This window comes from Amblyomma mixtum, chromosome 10 (assembly GCF_055824585.1).
Source record: "Amblyomma mixtum isolate Tamu chromosome 10, ASM5582458v1, whole genome shotgun sequence".
NCBI lineage: Eukaryota > Metazoa > Arthropoda > Arachnida > Ixodida > Ixodidae > Amblyomma > Amblyomma mixtum.
Window position 1 is genome coordinate 162,381,604 of NC_143021.1, and position 26,068 is coordinate 162,407,671.

A 26,068-nucleotide genomic window follows, 5' to 3' on the forward strand; every position below is an offset into this window, starting at 1 on the left:
AGCCCCGCCGCGGTGGCTCAGTGGTTACAGCGCTCGGCTGCTGACCCGAAAGACGCGGGTTCGATCCCGGCAGCGGCGGTTGAATTTCGATGGAGGCGAAATTCTAGAGGCCCGTGTACTGTGCGATGTCAGCGCACGTTAAAGCACCCCAGGTGGTCGAAATTTCCGGAGACCTTCACTACGGCGTCCCTCATAGCCAGAGTCGCTTCGGGACGTTAAACCCCAATAAACCAAACCTTAATGGCACAGTATTGTGGCGAAATTGAGTCCGTAGATCACTTCTTCCTCTTCTGCCGGCGGTTCGCTGCTCTCCGCAGATATGCCCTGAAACCAGTGTGCGATTATATTCACGATTATGTTATTTCATCTGGTAGATTCCTCTGCTAGAATGTGAACTCACTGCTTTTTCTTTCCCGTATTTTTTTATATTGTAAAAAATCTAGCTTTAAATCCCAAAATTGACCAAATACTGCACTCCCTGCACATGAATGCGTTTGTATCCGCTATGCACCCTGGCGAATTCCCCGCCGTTGGTATGTGCCGTTAAGCCTGACGACATCATCATCATCATCATAATCATCAAATTAGAACGCAAATGCGCCTGCCTGGCTTTGCCAACGTGGCCTTCAGCCGAACCAGACGCGTGTCCGAGGTCATTCGGGAAGGAGCTAGGAGCATAGTTGTCTAGGCCTTTAACCGAAATGGTTAAGGTAAGGTCAGAGGCTCCAGAAAGGCTCCGGCGACACTCCGTGATCATTTACTGCTGTGATCCTTTGCCGGTTGCCCAGGACTAATCAAGTGTCCTCTCCCACAGAGGCGGCGGACACCACGGCGAACGGACACATCATCACACGGTGAGCACATGCAATCGCTACAATTGTGAACCGAAGATCTCCTGCTGTTGACTTTAACCAGAAGCGATTAGTGCAGCGATATCCCGGGCATTGTCGCCTATCGATGAGGTCTTTTATGATGTACGGGAATGTATCGATTTAGTAACTAACGAGTTAGCAGCGCGTTCATAGGTGTCTTAACGTAGCAACACTGTGGCGTCCGAAACTCGCCTACTTTATTTGTGGCGACAAAACCACAGGCAACCAAGGTTCGCAATCTAACTATTACTCTAGTTTCTCTTCGATTTCATTTGGTCTGATTTTATTTATCGAGGTTTAACGTCCCAAAGCGACTTAGGCTATGAGGGACGCCGTAGTGAAGGGCTCTGGAAATTTCGACCACCTGGGGTTCTTTAACGTGCACTGCCATCGCGCAGTACACGGGCCTCTAGTCGAAAGTCGACCGCTGCGGCCGGGATCGAACCCGCGTCTTTCGGGTCAGCAGCCGAACGCCGTAACCAGTGAGCCACCGCGGCGGGTGCTTCAGTTTCGGGCTGTTTAAGATGCGAGGAATATTAACATTGTTGAATTGCTTTCCGCACCTGCTGGGTTCTGTCGACTGCATATTTTTCCATTTCTCTTCGTTAGCTGGCTGATAATTGGACGGTGCCCGCAAGCTAGTACATGCATTCGGATGGGTGCTAGCATTGTGCGGGCGCGAGACTCTATTTCTCAGTGACTTCGTAGACGTGTACTTTACGGACATAAGGCGTCTAAATTCCTAACTGAAGCTACAGCTATATGCCTGATACACAAGGGCGAATCTGGGCAACTCTTGGTGCTGACCTAAGGTGTCCGCAGATGTGTGTCAGACGCGTACCCCCACCGATTACTACTGCGCAGCGTGTGTGCTGTTCCTCTCATTTGTGCATGTTTCCTTTCCTCAAAAACCAATTTACCAATTTATTTACTTCCACTACAGCTCGTCTTCCTTTTCCGAGACAGCGTATGAAGCTCGTTGGTCGAAAAGCCGTCGGCGTCGTAGTAGTTGTGAGCACCACGCGTCGGAAAAAAATCATACCATGCAAACCATTTGCTGCAGAATGTTCCGAATGGTGTCATACGATTGAGCATTTCTTGCAGCATAAGCGTACTAGCTAAGTTAGAGACTAGGTCGTGGCAGGGATTCGATCCTGCGACATATAATCGGGGAAATGGCTAGATATAATTGGAAGGCTGCGTATTATTATGCACGGTTCGGGTGTACACCAAGGCAGGAGACTGTTACTGTGTCAATTCCTTTCCTTAAAAAAAAAAGAATCAATTTCCGATTTGTCCAATGGGCAAGGCGTCGCGCCGAACGGGTGATGGCGTTCCGTGGACCCTATACTCCGTTTCATACATCATGTGCAACGCTGTCAAGGCTACGGAAATAGTCCGCAAGAAAAAATCTTAAAATTGTATCCTTCCGCGCTCGTTTCGTGGCCGAGTTGTCTAAGGCATCGCTTTGTGACGACTAGGAACTTCGGCGGCGTCGGTTCGAATCCACCTCGATACTTGTTTTTTTTTTTTGCAGCATTTCACGTACGTAGGTTGCAATCCACCTCGTGACATTTTTTTTTAATTGGGAATTTGTAGTTGCCACCAATTGATATCATTTTTTGCTCACAATATCTTCAATACCAAGCTGAAACGACCATGAAAAATGGTTTTTCGTTCAGGATTCAGGCCATCTGTAATATTCGTTTTGCTGTAACCCACGGCACTGCTCACTCCTCTGTCTCTGTCGAGGTATCGGGCATGTCATGAACTATTCCGTGCATCCAGCAGAGCAGGGGATCGAGTTTTTAAGACGGTCCGGGACTGACGGCCACTCCGTTGCGGAATAGCGCGATGCACATCATGTGAGCAGTTTGTTTTTTAGATTCCTTATTCTCAGGGTATACTGATGTCATAATTTTCATGAGATAATTTTTGTGCGAGTTTTCTTTCTGGCAAAAAAAAAGCAATACCCGTTGCAGAATAATAGCGCGATGCGTATCATGTGAACAGTTTGTTTTTCATTCCTTATTCAGGGTATACTGATCTCATAATTGGTATGAGTCGATTTTTGTGCGAGTTTTCTGGCAAAAAAAAATAACAATATCCGTTGCGGAACAGCGAGATGCATATCATGTGAGCAGTTTGTTTTTGATTCCTTTTTGTCAGGGTATACTGATGTCGTAACTTTTATGAGTCGATTTTTGTGCGAGCTTTCTTTCTGGCAAAAAAAAAGCAATATTCTGCTTCTTGTCATAAACAAACGCTCTTTTAGGTGCACTGTTATGTGCAGAGCAAGATGCTGAAATTTCTGGCTCAGGAAAGAAATTTCTTTATGCCACACTCAAATGGCTTTTTCCCGCCTAAGAAAAGGTAAATTTCGAAGCCTTGATTCAGAATTTTGGCGTCTTGCATACTGGGGAAAGAGAAACATCAATACTGCAATGTAGCAATGAACAACTACCTTTGCAGTAGTTGTTAAAAACATTTATTAGAAAAAAGGGTTCAGGGAAAAGGATAGGTAGTGGGGCCCTCAGTCCCGGACTTCGTTGGCGAAGGCGGCTCGACGAGTCTCGGGCAAGATAGAACTGCCCCCCACGTCTGTTGTTTGTAGTGCACAAGACTATTAATTGACAGCACCCATAAGCGGTTCAGTGCACTGACAATAGTTTGTGACGGGTGCGTAAGAGGTTTCCACGCAAGGAACCGCACTCGGAGAGCCAGCTGTCTTTGGAAAGGGTCGATACACAGTCCTCTGCTTGCTGTGTGACCTTGGCAATTTTTAGCTTGCGTTTGTAATTATTCTGCTGACGACACCAGCACCAGCTGAGACGTCCTGCTTCCCAGGGGTGGTTTTCAGGAGTGCCCATTGCAGGGTGGGCTTCTGTTTGCAGTGTCTCAGATTACTGATGCGAGGACTTCACGCTTCTGTCCTGCCAGACAGTTTCCTTCGTATGCCCGCTGTTCACCCAGGTTTTGTCCAGGTAAATGATGGATCTGCACAAAGCAAAACAAAATAATGGTTGAGGTAATTAACATCATTAAACATACCCACGGCTATGCCATAGCAGCAATACGAGTCGTGCCATATCACTGACAACACAGAGCAGAATATAGGCCAAAAACTGAGTAGGAAATGTTACTTCATGATTTATCTTCATTCTTTGCCTGCGAAATGATATGCACGCGACCACCAGGAGCCCCAAGTTGCGTCCATCGGAAGAACGAGTACTACGATTCGTTCCTGCATGTCATTTCTGCCATGACGGCGGGATGATAGGCATACTGGTGCCTCAACCAGTGGAGACCTGTTTTTGGCTTGTCGTAGCAGACAGTTGGAATTACACTGATTACTTCTGACCAACTCAGGTAGTTCCTCACACAAATATAGCATAAAACATCACCGGCCACCAAATGCCACCTCTCAGCAAAATTCACGTCAAAAGAATTGGGGATGAGCAAATTTTAAGGCGGAAGCCTTTAATGCCTCACTCTTAGAGGCGAAACTTCGATCTTAGCCAAAAGGCCGAGAAGCGATGCCGCCGCGGTGGCTCAGTGGTTATGGTGCTCGGCTGCTGGCCCGAAAGACGCGGGTTCGATCCCGGCCGCGGCGGCTGAATTTCGATGCAGGCGAAATTCCAGAGTCTCGTGTACTGTGCGATGTCAGTGCACGTTAAAGAACCCCGTCGAAATTTCTGGAGCCCTTCACTATGGCGTCCCTCATAGCCTGAGTCGCTTTGGAACGATAAACCCGAATAAGATGAGACAATTTTCGACTGGTGTCCACCGAGATACGTGAGACAGTTACAGCGTAATTTCCTTTCCTGAAATACAATGTTCATTTTCTTCATTACGGTCCCTCTTTCTTCTTTCACTCCACTTCCTCCCTTCCTGTACGGTGCGGTTCAGGTGTCCACCGAGATGACAGAGAATTACAGCGCCATTTCCTTTCCTCAAAAAGCGTTGCGTTCAAAGGCCAACGCATCGCGCCGAACGGGTGGTGGCGTTCCGTGGACTGCCTGCGCTACAACACGCTGTCGCGTTCCACTCCTAAAGACAAAGATTAAGCGTCATTAACTGGCAGTTAATTAATGCATCAACAGAATGTGAAGTGAACAATCGCAGAGCAGAATGCAGCACTCAGGCTTTCGCCTTTCACCACTTTAGCCGCTAAAGTTCCTCGTAATTTTTTCATTTTTTTTCTGATGACGCAACATTCATTGCCAGTTCTGCAAGAAATCCGTATTAATGTTATTAAATTGTAAACGTTAACATCACGCGTTATGGGACAATCTAAACGTGCTGTGTGAGAAAAGATGCAAAACATTATTCTTACCTGCCCTGTCTTCGGAATTCCTTAATCACCCGCAGGAACCGCCGGCGCCAGGCAATGATGTCACTGCGCTCGATGAAAGCAAGATTCCTTTTTCTTTTCTGAAATACGAAGCCAATGTCCTTCAACAACCTCCACAAGGTTGTTTTCTTGAAGTTCGGCAGGTCCTCGTCTTCGTTGACAGCCTTCCGAACACACTCCAGCGTGGGTACCTGTCGCTTTTTGTACATCTCATGTACCTTCAGTCGGACGGCATGCACCGTGAAGCTGTCATGCTTCACCGTTCGTGAACTTGCGATTCTCACATGACGAGGCCTTTTCTTCGGAGACATCAATGGTCCGCAAAGGCGCTCCGCCTTGTATTTTGCGACGGTACGCGGAGACACTCCCGTATCCTCGCTAACAACATTCACAATATCCCGGACGGATTTCTGCGGGAAACGGGCTCTATTCCGAGCATACACGTTTGAAATGACTTGCTTCGCGTGTCTGGACATCTTCGAAGTGCGAATCTTCGAAAAAAGCCGCTCCGGAGAGGTGGTCGAGGTAAATGCGTTGGACGCCATTTTCTGAAAACGAGACGCGCAGCACGGAGAGCACAGCTGGCAGGGTTGCGGGTCGTCGAAAACGCGACACGAACAAAAACGACAAACAAAACATATAAATCTACTGATTCCGATCTTTTCCCTCTAAAAAAAGCTGTGCTTTACCAAATTGATGTCAAACGTAATATATATTAAGCTTGCAGACAAGCAATTATTATTTCCGCTCGTCACGAGCACGCACTATTTTTTATCGCGGATGCAGGGAGCGTGAACAACAGCTGTAGCTTTGACAGCGCTGCACCTGATGTATGAAACGGAGTATAGAAGCGCTGGAAGACGCCTCGCGTTCCATTCTTAAAGGCGAAGTTTAAGCGTGCTCCAATTTTTAAGGCGAAATCCTTTAATGGCTCATACTGTCGTGACCAAGACGTGTTAGCAAATTTGTCCGCGTTTCAGATTGGTCGAAATGGTCGTGACGTCACTGCGCGCGAATTTTGACGGGTGACCACCACTCCTGCTTTGACTGCCAAGAGGCAGTTGGCAGTATTTGATAAATAAATAAATAAATATGTGAGACAGCTACTGCGCAATTTCCTTTCCACAAAATACAATTGTCGACTGGTGTCCTTCGAGATATGTGAGACAGTTACTGCCTAATTTCCTTTCCTCAAATGCAATTTTCATTTTCTTCATTACGGCCCCTCTTTCTTCTTTCACTCCACTTCCTGTCACTCCACTTCCTCCCTTCCTGTACGGTGCGGTTCAGGTGTCCACCGAGACGACAGAGAATTACAGCGCCCTTTCCTTTCCTCAAAAAGCGCTGCGTTCAAAGGGCAACGCATCTCGCCGAACAGGTCACTCTTTGGCAGCGCTAGAACACGCTGTCGCGTTCCACTCCTAAAGGCAAAGATTAAGCGTCATTAATTGGCAGTTAATTAATACACCAACAGAATGTGAAGTGAACAATCGCGTAGCAGAATGCAGCACTTAGGTTTTCGCCTTAACCAGTTTAGCCGCTAAAGTTCCTCGTGAATTTTTTTAAGGCGAAAGCCTTTAATGCCTCATACTGTCGTTAGGAGACGCGTCGGCAGCCGTGTCGACAGACGCGTCGGCAGGAGTATCGCCAGACGCGTCGGCAGATTCGTCCGCCTTTCGGCGTCACTGCTTAAAAGGCTCAAGGTTCAAGCATGAATAAATGCGCATCTAGTGAATGCATGGGCTTCATAAATAAAATAAAAGGAGTAAAGTCATGAAAAGGAAAATAAAAAATAAAACTAAGAAATTAACAAAAATTAAAAATAAAATAAAATTAAGCTGTAAAAATAAAAATAAAAAATAATAAACGTAAGGAAAAAAGCAAAAGAAAATAGAAAAACATGAAAAATAAAAAGTAAATAAACAGTGGCCAGGAAACGCTTTCGCCTTGCAGCACTTTAGAGAGCCAAAGTGCCCCCTGAATTTTTTTTCTTCTTTCACTCCCTCCTGTATAACCCTTCCTAACGGCGTGATTCGGGCGTCCACCGCGATACGTGAGACAGCGCGTCATTTCCTTTCCTCAAAACTAGTTTTCAGATTTGTGGAAGAGGAAGTTTGCTTTGCCTGCTTGAGGTGTCCTGCGGGCTCGAGGACCTCCGGGGCGTCCTTTTCAGCTCCGGCCGGCGGTCCCGGATGTTCCTGCGGCCACCACTGCCGGTTCCTGCGGCCGGTCGGCGGTTTTTCGACAGTTTCTTCAGCTTGGGATTGTCCACCCATTGCTCTGCTGTGGTTGGCCGCGGCGCCTGCTCTCACCGGGAAAACACTCGGTATGTCCGGCCTGCGGCGCTCGGTGACTCCCGCGCGCGGTCACTGTCCTCGCCGGCTCCCTTTTCTGGGGCGCTGGCCTTTTTTGGCCGCATTTTTCGCGACGCTGGGTCTCTCGGCCTCGCGCTGACGCTTAGCCTTAACAAGGCGTAAGGCCGCCCCCCCCCCTCCCCCCCCCCCCCACTTGGGTCCCCGGTGTTCGCAATTCTCCACCGGGTTTTTTAGAAAGAGGACACTCCATGTCGATGGAACTGTACGAACAGGCGTGGGGTGCGGCCTCAGCTAGGTGACCAGAACCGACAACGCAGGGTTAATTGAAGAGACATGGGAGAGGCCTTAGCCCTGCAGTGGGCGTAGTCAGGCTGATGATGATGATGCATTTTGGTAACTGCACACAATGTTTACTACGTTCGAATCATTGCGAAAGCATAGATTCGTGGTATGTAGAAGGCGATGGGCAGGTGTGCCGCCGGACGGAGCAGATGGAAGACGACGATGCTCTGCAATGCACACTTATAGTGTGTGGTGCAATTTATTACGGAGATTACCTAAAAGCCAATTTTAAATGGGAAGTGAAACAGTAACACACCTAAACTAAGGTGGGAACATGCCGCGGTGCCTGAGTGTGAGCCGGAGTTTCGAAACGCGGGCGAAACGCAAAAGGCGCTCGTGTACTGTGCGATGCGGGTGCACGTTGAAGATCCCCAGTGGTCGAAATTATTCAAACTATTCCGGAGCCCTTCACTACGACCCCTCTCTCTTTTAGAGCGCAGCTCTTTGGCTCCCGTTTCTGCGTTTCGCGGCGTCGCCGTTGTCCCTTGTAACAAGCAGTGGACACCTTAGTCGCGCTTTAAGCTGAAAACCCAATGCAACGGGAGCTTGGAAAGCAAAGGAAAGGCGCATAACTGGTCTCTTGGGACAATGGGTACCTCAATCGTGCTTTAAGCTACGTGGCGGTAGTGACAGGTGTGTACTGCATGCGTTAGCATTGACAACGATGTGCCATTTCAAGGAAGGAAAGTGCGCATAACTGGCTCCCTGGAACAGTGGACGCTTGAATCGCGCTTATAGGTACTTAGGGTGATGAGTGAGTGATGTGGGCTTGCAGGCATTGGGAACGTTGTGCCAGAAGCGCGGCGCTGAAGCCATATGTCGTCGGCGTTCATTGTATTAAGGCGAAAGCCTTTAATGCCTCATACTGTCGTTAGCAGACGCGTCGGCAGCCGTGTCGCCAGACGCGTCGGCAGATTCGTCCGCCTTTCGGCGTCACTGCTTAAAAGGCTCAATGTTCCAACATGAATAAAGGCGCATTGGGCTTCATAAATAAAATAAAAGGAGTAAAGTCAAGAAAAGGAAACAAAAATTAAAATAAGGAAATAAACAAAAATAAAAACAAAATAAAAGTGTGAAAATAAAAATAAAAAGCAATAAAATTAGCAAATAAAAAATATTAAAAATAAAACAGTAAATAAAAACAAACAGCAGCCAGGAAACGCTTTCGCCTTGCAGCACTTTAGAGAGCCAAAGTGCCCCCTGAATTTTTCATTGACGTTGGCGTTGACAACGTTTTTACACTCCGATCATTTTAAGGAAAGGAAATTTGCATAACTGGCTCCCTGGGTCAGTGGACGCCTGAATCGGGCTGATAGGTACGTGGGGTGATGAGAGAGAGATGTGGGCTGCAGGTATTGACAACGTTGTGTGGGCTGCAGGTATTGACAACGTTGTGCCAGAAACGCGGCGCTGAAGCCATAGGCCGTCGGCGTTCATTGTGTTCGTTGGGGTCGAGAATGTTTTACACTCCGATCATTTTAAGAAAAGGTTTATGGTTGGTTATGGTTTATGGGGTTCAACGTCCCAAAGCGACTAAGGCTATGGAGACGCCGTAGTGGAGGGCTCCGCAAATTTCGACCACCTGGGGTTCTTTAACGTGCACTGACATAAAACACTACACGGGCCTCTTGAATTTTTCCTCCAAAGAAATTCAACTGCCGCGGCCGGGATCGAACCCGCGTCCTTCGGGTCAGCAGCCGAGCACCAAAAAGGAAGTGCGCATAACTGGCTCCCTGAGTCACTGGACGCCTGAATCGCGCTTATAGGTACGTGGGGTGATGAGAGACAGGTGGGCTAACCGTATGCGTTAGCGCTGACAACGTTGAGCGAACTCTCGCGATTAGCCATTAACTGCCACCTGCCAGGGTGGCAGGGTGGGTGGGGACTTTAGATATAAAGTCAAACAAACAGGAATTCCTTTCCACCCATGTAGGAGAACATCCCGTCCCTCTGGCTCGTAACGCCTCCCACGGCTGTGACAACCTCGTGGAATTTGAATTTGGCCACAATGAATTTTAACTCTCCAGAAGCAAGATGTTTGGTTTATGAGGGCTTTATGGCCCAAAGTGACTAAGCCTATGACGGACGTCGTAGCGAAGGTCTCTGGAAATTTCGACCACCTAGAATTCTGTAACGTGCACTGAAATCACATGGTACACTGGCCTCCATCATTTCACTTTCATCGAAATGAGACCGCCGTGGCCGGGATCGAACTCTGCTCTTTCTGGTCAGCAGCCGAGCGCCACAACCAGTGAGACACCGCGGCGGCTTGATAGAGCGAGACATGTTGACCTAAGAGTAGTAATGCAGTAGAACGCTGAGGCAATACATGATCTCCCACTGGAAGGGTCGCTGCTCTTTGGATCAATTATGCCACGTGACTATTCTCTCTGCCATCTTTCTCTCCGTATGTGTTAGAGTGTCGCTGTTAACCTTATTTTTTTGATGCGCTGCTCGTGGAACCTGCCATGATCGTGCCATGATCTCTCAGTGAAGCGAAATCCTGTATGAATGATTGAATGATTGATTGAAGGTACGTTTCTGCTGGTTGCGACTTCGTATCTAACTAAGCATGTGCTGCTGCTGTATTTCATCGTGTCACCGAACTGCTTAAGAGCTTGCGGGATACTGGACATTGTCGGTGTTTCCAAAAGGAGCGTCTCAACTTGCTTTTAAAAAAAATTCACTCAAGCACGGGGATGATAAAAAAAAATTTCAGTTTCTTCTTTTGTGGGCAACCTCGAAATGTTCTTATCGTTTTCGCAGGGATGGTGCTCCCTCGGTTGCGGTACTTCGCTACAGGCCCCCCGGATTTCAGTACGTCGGATCTGAAATTCTTGGGTGAGTTTGGCGTTATATTGTTCCATAACTTGGCTAGGCTAATTCACTTTGTTATGAGTAGCTGCCGTAATTTTTCGCCATCTGGGGAACTACCTCAGCTCACAAGTTTGCTGAAGATCGCATGGCCTAGCTCGGGTAACGATGACTTAGAGTAGGGTCAAGCAGGAACGAAAAAAAGGCACCATTTGCCAACATAAGCTGGTTTCTTGCAGCGCGCTGAATTGCTGCTCAAACGAATCAGTGTTGAAGCTAGTCGGTTTTCAGATATAGGATCGTAAAAGAGATCAGAAGACGAAGACACACAGGGTGCTTACTTACAACGGATTCATGCGAGAAAGTGGTACGTACGCACCTGTGATAAATTTTACGTCTGTTTTTCTTCGTTTGAGCGCTTTTATGATTGCACACTGAGCGAGCTCAAGATCCTAACTTTTTTTTTCTTCGAAGCAAGTCGGTGTCATTCAAGCGGTTCCACTGATCATTTGATCTTATGATAAGCTTTTCGTTTGGGTAACGATGAAAGCTTTAACGTTGGACAGTTTCGTTGTCGCTAAGAAACAGTGCGTGCCAGTCGTGAATGTAGGCTTAGCTTGTCTTTTTGTTCGAGCTCTATCCGAGGAGAACCAACCACTCGGCCGATTTAACTTACGCTTTCTGCAAACAAACCTTGGTCCCTCCGAATTGGTCCCTTAGATGTGGACCTGTGTCTGCGTGGTCAGCGGGATCTGGCACGCTACGGTTTCGGATGTTGACTATCTCGGAGATATATATATATATATAATATATATATGCACCGAAATCATGCGCAGCGCAGGCGGCTGTCCCTTCATAGTGGTTTTTGGACTGCAAGTGCGCCAACGAAGCTAGGTGAGAGGCAATGCGAGATTGAACATCGGTGTCAGGTAACTGCTCCATGCAGTTACATACAACGAAACAAGGTGCAGCGTCTACTAAGCATTTCATTAGGCTGAACCACGAGCTAGGTCGGCTTAAGTATACCAGAGCTGAAAAATCATTAATGGGATGATGAGATTCACTGGTCACTGACCATGGTCAAACAAAAACAAAAATGACGTTTCGGGAGCGCTACCGCTCCCTTGTTCACAATAAGAAACTGGCTCGTCGTCCCGGGCTTTTTGTAGCCCGGTTTTGTAGATTCACTGGTCAGTGACCAGTGAATCTCATCAAGTTATGATTCCTGTCCAGACGGTATGCCGTCGAACCCTTGACTACATCATTAATGGGAGTTCACCAATATTCCTAAACAGAAAAGTATACAACAGCTGTATCGTATCGGCACTCATCTACGGGGCAAAAACGTGGAAGCTAACGAAAAGGGTTCAGCTTAAGTTAAGGACAATGCAGCGACCTATGGAAAGAAAACTGGCCGGTGAAACGTTTAGAGACCGGAAGCAGGCAGAATGAGTGAGGGAACAAGCGCGGGTTAATGACACCCGAGTGAAAATCAAGAAGAAGAAATGGGCTAGGGCAGGCAAGGCATCTAAATCGAAGGAAAGATAATTGCTGGTTCAGAAGGGTAATGGTGTGAATTCCAAGAGAAGGCAAGCTAGCAGGGTGTTCAAGGTGGGTGGATGAGATTACGAAGTTTGCGGGGATACGGTGGCCGCAGCTGGCAAAGGACAAGGTTAATGGAGAGACATGGCAGAGGCATTTGCCCTGCAGTGGACGTAGTCTGGCTGATGATGATGGTGGTAGAAAATAAACTAAAAAAAATTGCAGGCACATTGGATAATGAAATAGTAGCGCCACCACATGAACTGGGGCTTTAAAAAATTGGCTGAAGGCTTAGCTTGGTTAAGCCTGGCTGATTGCGAAAGCAATAACACCTGGCTGCGCTTGGTTCTGCTGGTAGTTGGACATGGTTTTCCGTATAGTGCAACTCTGGTCACGACTTGGTTCTGCTAATATGGTTACCCGTATGGATTCACTCTGGACACAACATGGGTATACTGTAAATGTGTTTTATTTATTCCGATGAACACGCTTTGGTGATCCGTAAAGAAATGGCGTTTGGTCTGTACATTGGTGATTACATCGGCGTGCTCGCCATTCTGCAGTATACGCATGCTGCTTCGCCAACCGTTGTTCCCTTTCTTCGTCTGCTTCTTCGGCACGGCGCCGTCCCTTGGCCGCGGCACACCGTTCCAGCCTCGCCTTCTACGCATCCTCCGACATAGCACAGCACGGCGAGGAGCACAGCCGCAGTCCCGTTTTATCCCAGTCTAGCGAGCGCCCTCACTCGGCAGCTGCGCCGGAGCGAAGGATGAGCCTCCATCGATGAGACGAGTTGGGCCCCCAGCTCTCCTCTTCTCGTGACGTCACGCGGTCACGTGGTAGCGCGCCGCAGCTGCGCCGGAGCGAAGGATGAACCTCCATCGATGGCAGAAAAGTGCAAGCAGTATTGCTTTAGCAGTAAAAAGGGAGAGGATGTGCCAGGCACTTGCCGGTTGAAACATTGAAGGCGCTGGGGCAGAGCGGACGTGTTGCTGGCCGTAGCCGCTCATGGGGTCACGTGCGGTCCTCAATAACTGTGGGGACGCTTCTAGAACCCATAAAATGAACAAAGAGTTGACCTGGCAAAGACGATTGTCGGATAATGGGAGTTGTGTCATGACCAAGAACCCAAAGTTGGGGATATCTTGAGGTGCATTTGCATCGGACACACGCATCTTAAGTATAACTTCGCACAAGCAAAACAAGGAAAGCCGCTTTGTGTGCTGCGGGGCGAAGTGGTCAGAGCAAATCGTATTTTACTGCCAAGACGCGGATTCGATCCGGGCCGCGGTGGTCGAATATCGGTGGAGGGGAAGTTTTAGAGGCGCGCGTACTGTGGGATATCACTGCACGTTAAAGAGCTCACCCCAGGTGGCTGAAATTTCCGGAGCCCTTCCATACGGCCTCTCTCATGGCTTGAGTCAGTTTGGACCGTTAGACCACCATAAACCAATAAAAGAACTCGTAAAACACGAAAACTTTATACTGTAAACAGGAAGATCATCAGCAGTCAGAGCAGCAGAACCGAGGCGAGGCGCGAGACGAGAAGACGACGATCGGCAGCTGAAGCAGCAGAGCCGACGCGCGGCGCGAGACGAGAGCGTGAACTGTTCCGGGTCCGGACCTGTCCTTGCTCGCTCTAACCGGCCTTCACAACTGTCAATAAAGGCTGTTACATCTTGGTGGAGGCTGCGGGATTCCGTCCTGGAGCTACGTAACCGGACCATCGCTACCCCCATGCCTGCCAACGCCAACCAGCCAGCCGGCTCTTCGCCGGCACCAGTTGCTTGCCATGGTGCGCTCCGCCAGCGCGACCCGGCCGTCTTCAGCGGCACGGACGACAACGACGTGGAGGACTGGCTGTCATCTTACGACAGGGTGAGCGCTCATAACCGATGGGACAACAGTATGAAGCTTACCAACGTAATCTTCTACCTGACCGGCGTTGCCCACCTTTGGTTCCAAAACCACGAATCGGACTTCACCACTTGGACCGAATTCAAAACCAGCTTCTCTGACATCTTCGGCCGTCCGGCGGTACGCAAACTTCGCGCCGAGCAGCGTCTTCGCGTTCGTGCACAGCAGAGCGGTGAATCATACACTAGCTACATCGAAGACGTCGTCAATCTCTGCAAGCGTGTCAATGCGTCCATGGCAGAGGCCGATAAAGTTAAACACGTCCTTAAAGGAATCGAAGACGACGCTTTCAATATGCTTGTGGGCAAGAACGTCACCTCTGTTACCGATATATTCGACCACTGCCAAAGCTACGATGAGCTTCGCCGACAGCGCGTTTTCACTCGGCAGCCGTCTCCACAGACAGACACAGTTACTAGCATCAGCATGACGACAGAAGACAGCTCGCTACTGCTCCAGATCAAGCAGTTTGTCCGTGAGGAGGTTGCGCGGCAGCTGTCGCTTCTTCCTGCTGTTCCGAGTCCTTCTAACTTAACTCCGACACTTCAGCACGTCATTCGGGAGCAAGTGTCCGAAGCCCTGCCATCGGTTTCCTCTTCGCCTCCCGTCGCTGCGCCACTTACCTACGCCGAAGCCGTCAGGCGTCCCCGGCCAGAAACGTTCGTTTCGTACCAGCATCCACCGCCGTCGACACCATTTCGTCCTGCCCGGCCACCACCGCAACGTTTCCGTCCATGGCGGACACCGGACAACTTCCCCATTTGTTATGCCTGTGGCATTCCTGGTCACGTGATGCGTCACTGCCGCCGCCGAGTGTTGTCCCCTGCTGCCGATCCCGACCCTCGAGGTTACGCCTACGCCCCTCCCCAGCCTTTTCACCGCACTATGCCTTCTGAGACCACTGCTTCCTCCGATCCCCGGGGCCAAATGTAAAGAGGAAGATCATCAGCAGTCAGAGCAGCAGAACCGAGGCGAGGCGCGAGACGAGAAGACGACGATCGGCAGCTGAAGCAGCAGAGCCGACGCGCGGCGCGAGACGAGAGCGTGAACTGTTCCGGGTCCGGACCTGTCCTTGCTCGCTCTAACCGGCCTTCACAACTGTCAATAAAGGCCGTTACAATACGAACAAACAAGCAAAATATTTAAAAATTGGCGGGGGTTTAGGTTTGGTTAAGCCTGGTAGGTTGCGAAAGCGAGCGCAGCGCCTCTAACGGAAGGAACGCGGCACGACGCGTCTGAAGGTCATGCGCGCCTACCGGCCGCCGCTGCGCGACGACTCGACTTTGTAGCCCATCTCTCACCCTGGTATGACGTGAGAGGTATGACGTCAGAGGTGTGACGTCAGAGGTAGTCAAACGTGCCTACCGGCCGCCGCGAGGCGAAAGGCCGTTCATGAGCGTAGTATTGTTTTCGCAATAAAAGTAGCAATCCATGAGCTCAGCTTTGATTTCCTGTCATGAGTTGGACGCGTGGTATCCTTAGTTGCTTTTGTGGCATGGAACCCAATACACGCACGCATGCGAAGAACCCCAGGCGGTCGGAATTTCCGGAGCCCTTCACTACAGCGTCCCCATAGCCTGAGTTGCTTTGGGACGTTAAACTCCAGTAAACCAAACCAAACCAGCATTCACGCACAGAATTTGCTGCTGATGTGCCATAACACGCAGCAAAGCGCGAAGAGACGCTGGAATACTGTTTTTTTTTCTTTTCAGCGATGCGTTAAAAGTCAGGATCTGCTGTGCGCACCTGGACTATGGGCAGTTCCTGGCGCCGCGTGGTGATGGCCATCGAGTAAGAATCTTAACCGTTTTTGGAACTGAGAATTTTAGAGCGTTAGCTGTAATGCTCTCATTACTCAAGGTCGCGTTAGTATGGAACACAAGGTGATTCAAGTGGGACAAGTGGGTGGTACCATCGGTACACAGATTGTGGACGACCTAACTGGCGTAGAATGTTCGGAGTGGTATCAAAATATTCAGCGCATTATGGAGCATAAGATTGCTAGTCGAATCACAGCGTAGCTTATGACACGGAGTCGCACCGTTGACTTTTGGTTCCCCAAACTGATTTCCTTAAACTTCAAACGTCCCTTACGGCCAAACTAATTGATGTAGGACATTCGAAGTGGTGAGAAACGATTCGTCTTCTTTCGCCGTATACGTTGGCATGAAAGAGTAGATATCCGGATGTAACGAAAAATTTGTACCGGTTACAGCGGAGGTGGCTAATGTATTCGTTCGATATTGCGAACGCTCGATGCTCATGCGCTGCCGCAGCGTTTTGCATTTTTTTAGGAACCGGTGCTGTCTTATTGCCCGTACACAGCAGTACGTGACATTCCCGGCTTGCTCTCTGTCCTGACTTCACAGGCAGCAACGGCTAAAATTGAAAAAATTCAGGGGGCACTTTGGCTGCCTAAAGTGCTGCAAGGCGAAAGCCTTTCCTGGCGCACTTTTTATTTACTTTTTTATTTCTCATATTTTGTTTATTTTTATTTTTTGCTCCTTTTCTTATTTTTTTAATTCTCATATTCTTATTTTTGTTTATGTTCTCATTTCTTAGTTTTTATTTTTATTTTTCTTGACTTTATTCTTTTTATTTTATTTATGAAACCCATGCATTCACTAGATGCGCCTTTACTCGTGCTCGAACCTTGACCCTTCGTGGCGGAGTGGTAGCGTCTCCGCTTCAAATGCCAAAGGCCCTGGTTCGATTCCGACCCTCGGCGCAGTTGCTTTTTAAGCAGTGACGCCGAAAGGCGGACAGATCTGTCGACACGGCTGCCGACGCGTCTGCTAACGACAGTATGAGGCATTAAAGGCTTTCGCCTTAATACCGACAAGGTAAAAAGAAATAAAAAAAATACCGTCTTAGGTGGCAATAACGTAAAACAGTAGAGGTAGACTCGTTACTCCAGCATCCTAAAGCACTTGCAAGTCCTACTTCACTGGCGGAGCGCCCTCTTCTACTGTCGCGGTTGTAAAAAAAAAAACAACTGCATTTCGGTCGGTACTTAGCACTTAATGGATACTCAACTAACGTACACTCACTGAAGTCTGCCGCTATCAAGCGGTGAATATTATGCTGAAATATTTGGTGCAGTTTTTAAACTGAGATTATTTGTCTCTTATTTGCCGACATTTTATTATTCCAAAAGGTGTGAAAAATTCAGGGGGGCACTTTGCTGACCTAAAGTGCGGTGAGGCGGAAGCATTACGCATGGTGTTGCTGCTTGTGTCACTGATGTGTGGTTAAGAGAGCTTCACTTCTCAGAGTGGAACGCGACTGCCTCTTGCAGTGCTGCGAGGGAGTCCACAGAACGCCATAGCTCGTTTGGCTGTATGCCTTGCTCATCGGTAAACTGGCTTTTGAGGAAAGGAAATGCATCTGTCTCGCATATCTCGGTGGACACCTGAACATTGCCGTAAAGTGGTTACCGTGCTCGTCTCGCACTCCGGAGACCCTATTTCGATTCCCCAACTCGAGCAATTTCCTACTGGGTTTTATGTATTTATCTGCTCTCACTAGAAAGGCTAATTAGGCTAATTGAGTAATGAACTAATTAACTAATCTCAATCACACCTACTTTTAGCATCACTATACCATCCCTTTAATTGTTTGCATGGTTACTAGCCAAAGTACAATTGCCTCCGTTTGAAATTCGCGCACTATGACGTCACGACCGTTTCGACCAATTGAAAAGCGTGACACTTCTGTCGGCAACTGCTCCTTACAACGGTGAGGCATTAAAGGCTTCCGCCTTTAATGGTCTAAGGTTAGATGCGTGCAAAGATTTATTGGGGCTTAGCTAAAGCCGGTGTGCTCGATACCCTGAACCGCTTCTGACAATGAGTCGTGGCATCTGGAACCAGCGGTTGGTAAGTTGCGTATCGGTAATGTTTGTCGGCGCCCTTTTCTAGGGTCCAGTTGTTGCGCCCTTTTCTATGGTCGAGTTTTTTTTTCTTAGCCTGCAGTGCACAGTGTACTTCGTTTTTTTTTCGTGTGGGTTTTTGAAGGTTTTTAATTCTATGTAGTCACCCCATCTTGACCACTTCGCATTAGCAGGTTAGTGAGTTCCGCGCAAGCAGTTCAGTTCTAGAGTGGAGTCTGAAAAGGTTTTAAACTTGTGGCATTCGCTTTGGCTCAACAGGACTGAAAGTGATCGATCGCTTCGATGGGCACTTCACAGAAGCGAGGAGCTGCCAAAGTTCACGTATTAAGGCTAACTCCCGTCCGTCCAGCGTTACCTCCAGCATCTGGAAGACAAATGTCCACCGAGATACGTGAGACAGTTACTGCTTAATTTACTTTCCTCAAATACAATTTTCATTTTCTTCATTGCGGCCCCCTCTTTCTTCTTTCACTCCCGCTTCCTTGCTTCTTGTACGTTGCGGTTCAGGTGTCCACTGAGATATGTGAGACAGATACTGCGCCATTTGCTTTCCTCAAAAAGCGTTGCGTTCAAAGGGCAAAACATCGCGCCGAACGGGTGGTGGCGTTCTGCGGACTCCCTGGCAGCGCTACAACACGCTGTCGCGTTCCACTCCTAGAAACGAAGCTTAAGCGTGATTAACAAGCAGTTAATTAGTACTTACACATTAATCAGATACTAGTCAATGATTAGTAATTTGTCACAACTTAGTAATTAGTGCTTAATTATGTGGGACGCCATCCGGTAGTGACGTCACCAGTGCCCCAGAGGCACTCAAAGTGGTGCGGAAAACGGTTTCGCATTTACGCACTTCAGACAGTCAAAGTGCTTACAAAAAATATTTGGTTTAGCCTTCTTGGAAGAATAAATTGCGCACTTTATTTGTAGTACGTTATTGTTTAAAGGGCTCGTTTTAAATCACCTTACGCTGCGTTCATGCGGTGCGTGGCTTGACGGTGTCCTCCTAATTATTACCTTGCACAGACCATACTGCGTTGCTACAACGCTGGCCGTGGTCAGCGCTCTGAGCCTGACGTGCACGTCTGGAGTGCATTCGTCATGTGGGTATCCTGCCTCTATGGAGACAGCCGGGCCACCAGCCCATGGTGAGCAAACAAGTGATGTTTAACTCTTGAGTCAGGGGGTTAGATGGCCGAGGCTTAGGAAGGAAAGCTTTCGTCGTTGTTTTTCGAAGACATTCCAGCCGTACTTTCATTAGGCCTTGCGGCATTCAGTGTAATTAAACACTTACGAAACATCCCACTCGTCATATAAGTACGTCGGGTTTTCGCCATAGTGTATATATATATATATATATATGCATATGTCCTGCCTCCCCCCTAAAAAAAATAAATTTGAGAACAGAGAGCTTCAAAGAATTTCAAAAATGAAAAATTCATTTCCACCCTGGCGTGTTTCGTGCCAAAATGTTCTTTGAGATGAGCGAAACAAAGTGAAAGTGCTCTATTGCATCTATGTCCGGCATGTGGTAACCTTAGTTGCTTATGCAGTTAGTTGCTCAGTTGGTTATGAAAACCGAACGTAATACACCACTCTCCATAAGAGTATCCAGTTTACATGTATAGCATGTATACTAGTACATGCGTGGGATTGCCCGCATTGGCATACCAGGTGATTTTCGGCGACGTGACTTCTTTCCACCTGCTCTGTCGCTGACATTCGTTCGTAACCATTGAAGCTTTGCCTTGTGCCGTATGTTCTATTCTATGTTCTATTCTTCCTACCGTGAAGTGACTTTCACTGCGGAGAAAATAACAAAAAAAATCCGCATGGCACGAGCATGGTCCTATTTCCTTTGCTAAATTATTTCTCACGTAAACTGAAGTTTGAGTGATGTTGAAAATAATTTTTCAGCGCTTCTTTCAGGATGTCACCTTGAATCTGTCTTGTCACTTCAGCAGGGATGGCGCTTCTTGCGAAGTGGTACTTGGCCACCAGCCCCGCGACGCCCTGGTTTCCAACGTCTGAATTTAAATTTCATGGGTGAGTGCATGGCTGCGTTGCGCAGTGACTTGGTCAAGTGCACGGAAATTTCAGGTTTTCAGTTCTGCTTCTCATAGCTTCGATTGTGCACATCCTTGTACGCACAAAGATGCGTACAAAAATACGCACCTTTGTTTAAGGAGCCTACATTGAAGAGCGTTTGTAGTTCCTCTTTCGCCGACCCGATGAAGACGATAGATCAAACCGTTGAAGGCCAGTTCTTGCGCAAGGTTGTTTGAAGCCGATTCCTATAAGAGTGATAAATCGTCGCTCACAAACGGCCCTCGTCGAGTTCGGAATGAGGCATGACCGCAGTTGGCGACCATGAGTTGAAATAACTGGACCAGTTTCTCCAACAACTATACCCTTTCTCATACCTCGTCCAGGTCATCATTCCATACAGATAAAGCCGTCGAAGGATGTGATTCTCCCGCTCAGAAACACTAGTATGAGGGTCGTGGCACAGGTTGCAATCAAGGCAGGAAGCGTTGTAATACTGTGACAGTAGGACGAAGGGATCGTATCGACCCGCCCACCGATGGCCTTGGCCATGGGATGAAGAGTGCCCGGATATGAGTTTCAGGGGCGAGCTGGTTAGCCAGCGCATTGCCGTCAAACGACGAGTGTCCAGGAATCTATCGGTAGATGACTGGGTAAGGCTGCAGCGACGCAAGTGCGGCCTCGAGTTCCATTGACAGATCTGCTGAGAGTGTTCTTGAGTGAATATCACAAATGGCTGCCTGGGAGTCAGTGTAGATGGTATAACCAGGCACAGCTGGGAGCGAATGAAAATGTTGACTGGCGTGAATGATTGAGACGACCTCGAGCGAATGAATGTCAGGGGGATGTAGGAGCGGGCCGTTAATGTGAGTGACAGGTGTAGAAAGAAGACAATGAAAGAGGACTTTGCTAGCGGAGCCACGCGCAGCCATGTTATAGGTATTCGTGTATGCCACCCCATCAATATTAAAGGGGAAATATAATGGAAGGCAGCTGAATGTCAGTGGGATCATGCCGGACTCATCATCATTTATTAACCCTTAAGGGTCCCGTGGAGACATTGCATAAGGGGGGAGGGGGTTACAAGTGTCCGATGGTCATACATAAGAAAAGGCAAAGAAAGGAGAGAGAACGAAAAGAAAGAAAACTAGTCATTATCATTCTGTCTGACTGGTGACATATTGAAGGGAAAAGAAAGTATACGGAGGCTACATGCTCCCGGTGGGTAGAAAATAGAAAGAGGGGTCGTCTGGATCAATAGAATAGTATCCTCTTCTCTCCAGTACAGCTCATAGGCGCTTGCTTCGCAACCACTTTTAATATTCAATGTCAACATTCACGCCAGCTGCAGTGGCTAAAAGTGCACTAATTAACTATAGTTCATTAGGAGATAGATGATGAAACTTAAAGGGCCGGGTCACACTAGCTATGTGCAAAAGCAGCTTTGAAGTACCGCACTGTCTGTTTTTTTTAAAAAGATCCTCAAAATCACTTTTTAACATCCTGTATATCCATGAACATTGTGCCGACCCTTGGCACGGTGACTCGAGTGGAAGACTAACAAAGAGGCCAAGAAGTCTACTTATCTAAAAATAATTCATTCAGCGTAGAAATTGATTGGAAAGCTTATCTCAGGCGCGGCTGCGCAGTGCTACATGTTCGCCGAGAGAGTGCTCAGTGAGCCTCTGCTGGAATCCCCGTTTCCAGTAACCCTGCTATGCTAAGGCTGTGATTAAACGGGAGAACATACCACTCAAATTTGAGAGGGGATCAATACAATTTATCTGCGCTTTCTTTACTGCGTCATCTCGAATCCTTCTTCTTGTTTCTGCAGGGATGGCTTTTCGCTGGATGTGGTACCTCGCCATCATCCCCTTTGGCGTCCCGGTTTTCAACGCCTCCGACCGAATTTCTTTCAAGGGTGAGTTTATGGTTACACTGTGTGGTGACACGACCGAATGCATGGAAATTTCAGGTTTTCAATTCTGCGCCACACAGCTTCGATTGCACAAACCTGAGGAATAGTCGACGCGGTTTGTTCTCTTGTTTACACGAAGCTGCACTGTACCGTCTCGGACCGCAGTCATCGTGAACAAAAAAGCTTAAGAAAATAGGCGACACCGTATGCTTTCCTCGCTGCTTTGACTTAGGGGAGCACTGAGCGCAACATTAATGGTCACCAGAGGGAACCGCGAATCAGTGATCACCACTTCTCATTCTGATTGTTTTGCGTTGCATAAAAGAATGGGATTGCAATCGAACACGTGGAACAACTCTGTTATCAGTACTGGGCGACCTTCCCTACTCCTCGCTTGCACTGACGTTTGCCAGCTGTGCACCTTAAGATACAAGTGCGTGCAGAGTTCTGGCGATGGTGAGTTCTCCGCGGAATTCTTTATCCTTATCTTCCCGTCGTGTTCTAAATGTGCACCCAGAATGCGAGAGTTGCCCTCTTTTCTTCCCTCACTCTTCCGCCATTCACCACGTGTCAGTTGTGTGTCCGCTAAGCCACAACAAATTTATTACGGAGCCATATTTTAAACAGTTGAAGAGGCGGCCGAGGTGTTATTTTTTCCAAAGCTGTATAAAATAGGTAAAGTTCGAATTAAGGAAACATCAGCGCTATAAAATTGATTTTAGGCCTTTCCCGTATTTATGGCTGCTTGCACGAGACTAAACGTTGTTTCTTAGCGATGCACAGCTTAGAAGAATCTCTGCAACATTACTTCAAGGAAGTCGACTACTGGCTAAGCATGTCAGTCAACGCTGTTAGAGTGAAACGATTCAATGACACAACCGAGAAACACGGCGGCTCATAAAAGAACTGCAGCGTGCTTTCGGCAGAACCTTTTACCATGCTTAATCTTTTCGTTAGTGAGCGACAAACTTGGCCGAAGGATGTTGTTTTTTCTATTAACAAACTTCTATGCGGAGGAACGGAATTCCAGCCCACGAGGGTACAAGTTCTGGCTCATCGGTGTTCAACAGTTCTAGGCTGTAGACAAAGAGAGACATCGGAAAGACGAGCAAGCTCGCCAAATGAAAAGCTCCTGTGCTACATCTATGCGCACAGCACTGCTGATAATGCCTTTCTTGCGTCTATCTCGTCTGTCCGAAGCGTCTCATTTGCGCACTTTAAACCAGTTCGTAACATGTTACACAATATGCGGCGCCCCGCAGGGTGACACCGGTTCTTCGTTGTCATGGTGACAACAAACCATGGACAGGATGTCTAGGCTGCACCGCTGTGTCCTGCAGTTCCGGTCTCGCTAGGACGCACCTTAGCGCGGAGCGAACGCGTGGTCCTAGCGGTGACGTCCTGCGGAGCCCAGTTTGAACATGCCTAGCTGGACTATTTGTGGGGAGCTCTGGCAGCTACGGAAACAGCCTTCGATAAGTACGTCGATCACTGCAGACATTCATATCTGAATGCCTATGCATTAAAATATGATTGTCGTATTTGATGCCTATTATTTGATTGTCATGTTGATGCATATCCATGGAAGATTTTACGGTTTATGGGGATTTAACATCCCAAAGCGGCTGAAGCTAAGGGGACGCCGTAGTGAAGGGATACGGATAATTTTGACCACTTGCGGTTCTTTAACGTACACTGGCATCGCACAGTACAAGGGCCTCTAGAATTTTCGCCTCCATCGAAACTCGGCCGCCGCGGCCGTGGATGAACCCACGTCTCTCCGGTCAGCAGCCGAGCGCCATAATCACTGAACCACCCCGGCGGCATAATCCACGTAACAGTTTTTGTAGTGACAACGCCTCGTGACAAACAAAAACGAGAAAAGAGGAGATGAGGAAAGAATCAGCGATTTTGTGAAAGCTTGCGTAGCGGTGGCATGAGTTATATTGCATGAAAAAAGGAACCATTAATGGGCACAGAAGCCAACGGATAACAGCCACTGCGGCGGTGGGTCAGTATTTATGATGATTGGCTGCTGTCCGGGCCCTGGTGAGTGGTGTATTTAGAGTCCTGTACACTGTGCATGTTAGGGCACGTTGAAATTATCCTGAGCCGTCCACTGCGGCGTCCCTCATCTCTGAAGTGGCCTTGGGACGTTAAACTTTTATAAAACAACCAGGCTCTCCCGACTGCTGTTGGCCGCTGCCCAGTGACGCGACCTTCAACAGCGCCTCGGCTCTCCCGACTCCTGTTGGCCGCTGCCCAGTGTCGCGACCTTCAACAGCGTCTCGGCCTCCCCCGACTCCTGTTGGCCGGTAACCGTGTTTTTGTGGTTTTAATTTTACACAATTGTTGTGTGATTGCCATCATGTATTTTGTTTCTGAACCCCACACTAGCCTCTGGCTATGGGTTCAGTCAGTGTTTTGATAATGTGTATGGCAAGAGTAGAAATAAAATGAATGAATGAACTGTCTTCAAAGAAAGTTCCCGGAAAGGAGACGAACGCAGAATGAGACCGGGAAAGGGGCGTGCCGGGAGGAAGAGCCAACTCAAGGGAGCCGAAAGAGAGGAGAGCCGAAGCAGCCGCCAGAAAGGTTAGATATGCTACTGGCTGGAAATGTCTGCTGTGCATTCGCGCAAAGGGCATCCCTCCCCTCCTTCATTTCCTTTTATTTGTCTAGTAATTGCCAAAGTGTATGCCGCCGCGGTGGCTCAGTGGTTATGGTGCTCGGCTGCTGACCCGAAAGACCCGGGTTCGGTCCCGGCTGCGGCGGTTGAATTTCTTTGGAGGAGAAATTCTAGAGGCCCGTGTACTGTGCGATGTCAGTGCACGTTAAAAAAACCCCAGGTGGTCGAAATTTCCGGAGCCCTCCACTACGGCGTCTCTTATAGCCTTAGTCGCTTCGGGACGTTAAACCCCATAACCCATAAAACCCAGGTCCCTCTCACGCGCGATGCTTCACACGCTGCCGCCAGGTGACATTTTTCGTATAATAGGGGTTTGAATGGGAACGCCATAAAATGTAAAAACTTCACGGGACGGTTGCAAGTTCACAAAGCGAATGGTTGTGAAGGAACGGAGACATATTAAACTATTCGATGCATGTTTTAATCAAACATCGCAGTGGTGGCCTGATAGAACGCGCACCTTTGTCGTACTCGGGAGATGCCGGAAGTTGCTGGAGTAGTAGTAGTAAAAATAGTAGTAGTGGTCGCAGTAGTAGTAGTACAACTCTTTGTTCAGGCACAATGGTTAGGCGCCTAAAATGTCGATGGCCTGCCGCACGATCAGGTGCTGTTCTTCTCCACCTTCAGCTGCAAGCCATTCTAGCTAGGTCCTGATGGTGCATGTGTCTGGGGCGTTAACCAGATTACAGAAGGACCGGGCAAGAGAATAAACAGTGGGAGAGGTTGGCATAAGGGGCCGGGCAGTTGCGGTATGAAGGATCGCGACGGAATTAGTACAGATAGAGGTGTAGAAGGATGTCAGCCTCCCGCACAGAAAAAACTACGATTACGATGGGGCAAAGCTTGTGATTAAGGCGGGAAGCATTGTAATAATCTTTGACAGTAGCACGAAGGAACCGTATTAACCCGCCCACGGATGGCCTTGGCCAGGGGATGAAGAGTGCCCGGATATGAGTTTAAGGGGTAGGCTGGTTAGCCAACTCATTGCCGTCAATCCGCGAGTGTCCAGGAATCTATAGGAAGAAGACGGGGCAAGGCTGTAGCGACGCAAGTGTGGCCACGAGTTGCGTGAAGAGATCTGGTCGGAGTGTTTTTGAGTGAATGGCTCGAATGGCTGCCTGGGAGTCAGTGTAGATGGTATAACCAGGCACGCTGGCAGCGAATGAAAATGTTGACTGGCGTGAATTATTGAGAGTACCTCGAGTGAGTGAATATATGGGGCATGTAGGAGCTGGCCGCTAATGTGAGTGACAGGTGTAGTAAGAAGAGGATGATGGACGACTTGGCTACCAGAGATGCGAGCAGCCATGCGAGAGGCATTCGTGTATGACACTCCATGGGTACTAAAGAGGGGACTATGATGAGAGGCA

The 26,068-nt window shown here is 48.4% G+C and overlaps 1 protein-coding gene across 17 annotated transcripts in view; it reads left to right on the forward strand.

Annotated features, from left to right (window-relative positions):
- The first annotated feature begins 617 nt into the window (after positions 1-617).
- The window catches only part of LOC149327561 (uncharacterized), an 86,995-nt gene continuing 61,544 nt past the window's right edge, over positions 618-26,068 (forward strand). For 7 of the 17 annotated variants that reach the window (XR_016286238.1, XR_016286246.1, XM_089563254.1 and 4 more), the window contains exons 1-8: positions 626-854; positions 7,400-7,552; positions 10,650-10,724; positions 15,869-15,947; positions 20,007-20,091; positions 21,926-22,012; positions 24,189-24,324; positions 24,491-24,604. Coding sequence is in view for 8 of the 17 variants with exons in the window: in XM_089563254.1 (XP_089419380.1) it covers positions 7,419-7,552; positions 10,650-10,724; positions 15,869-15,947; positions 20,007-20,091; positions 21,926-22,012; positions 24,189-24,324; positions 24,491-24,604 (710 nt within the window). In the remaining 9 variants the exon portion in view is untranslated. Of the gene's footprint in view, positions 855-7,162; positions 7,553-10,649; positions 10,725-15,868; positions 15,948-19,071; positions 19,194-20,006; positions 20,092-21,925; positions 22,013-24,188; positions 24,325-24,490; positions 24,605-26,068 lie in introns of those variants that run through there. The other 10 variants (XR_016286240.1, XM_089563249.1, XM_089563246.1 and 7 more) reach the window with 7 other exon arrangements.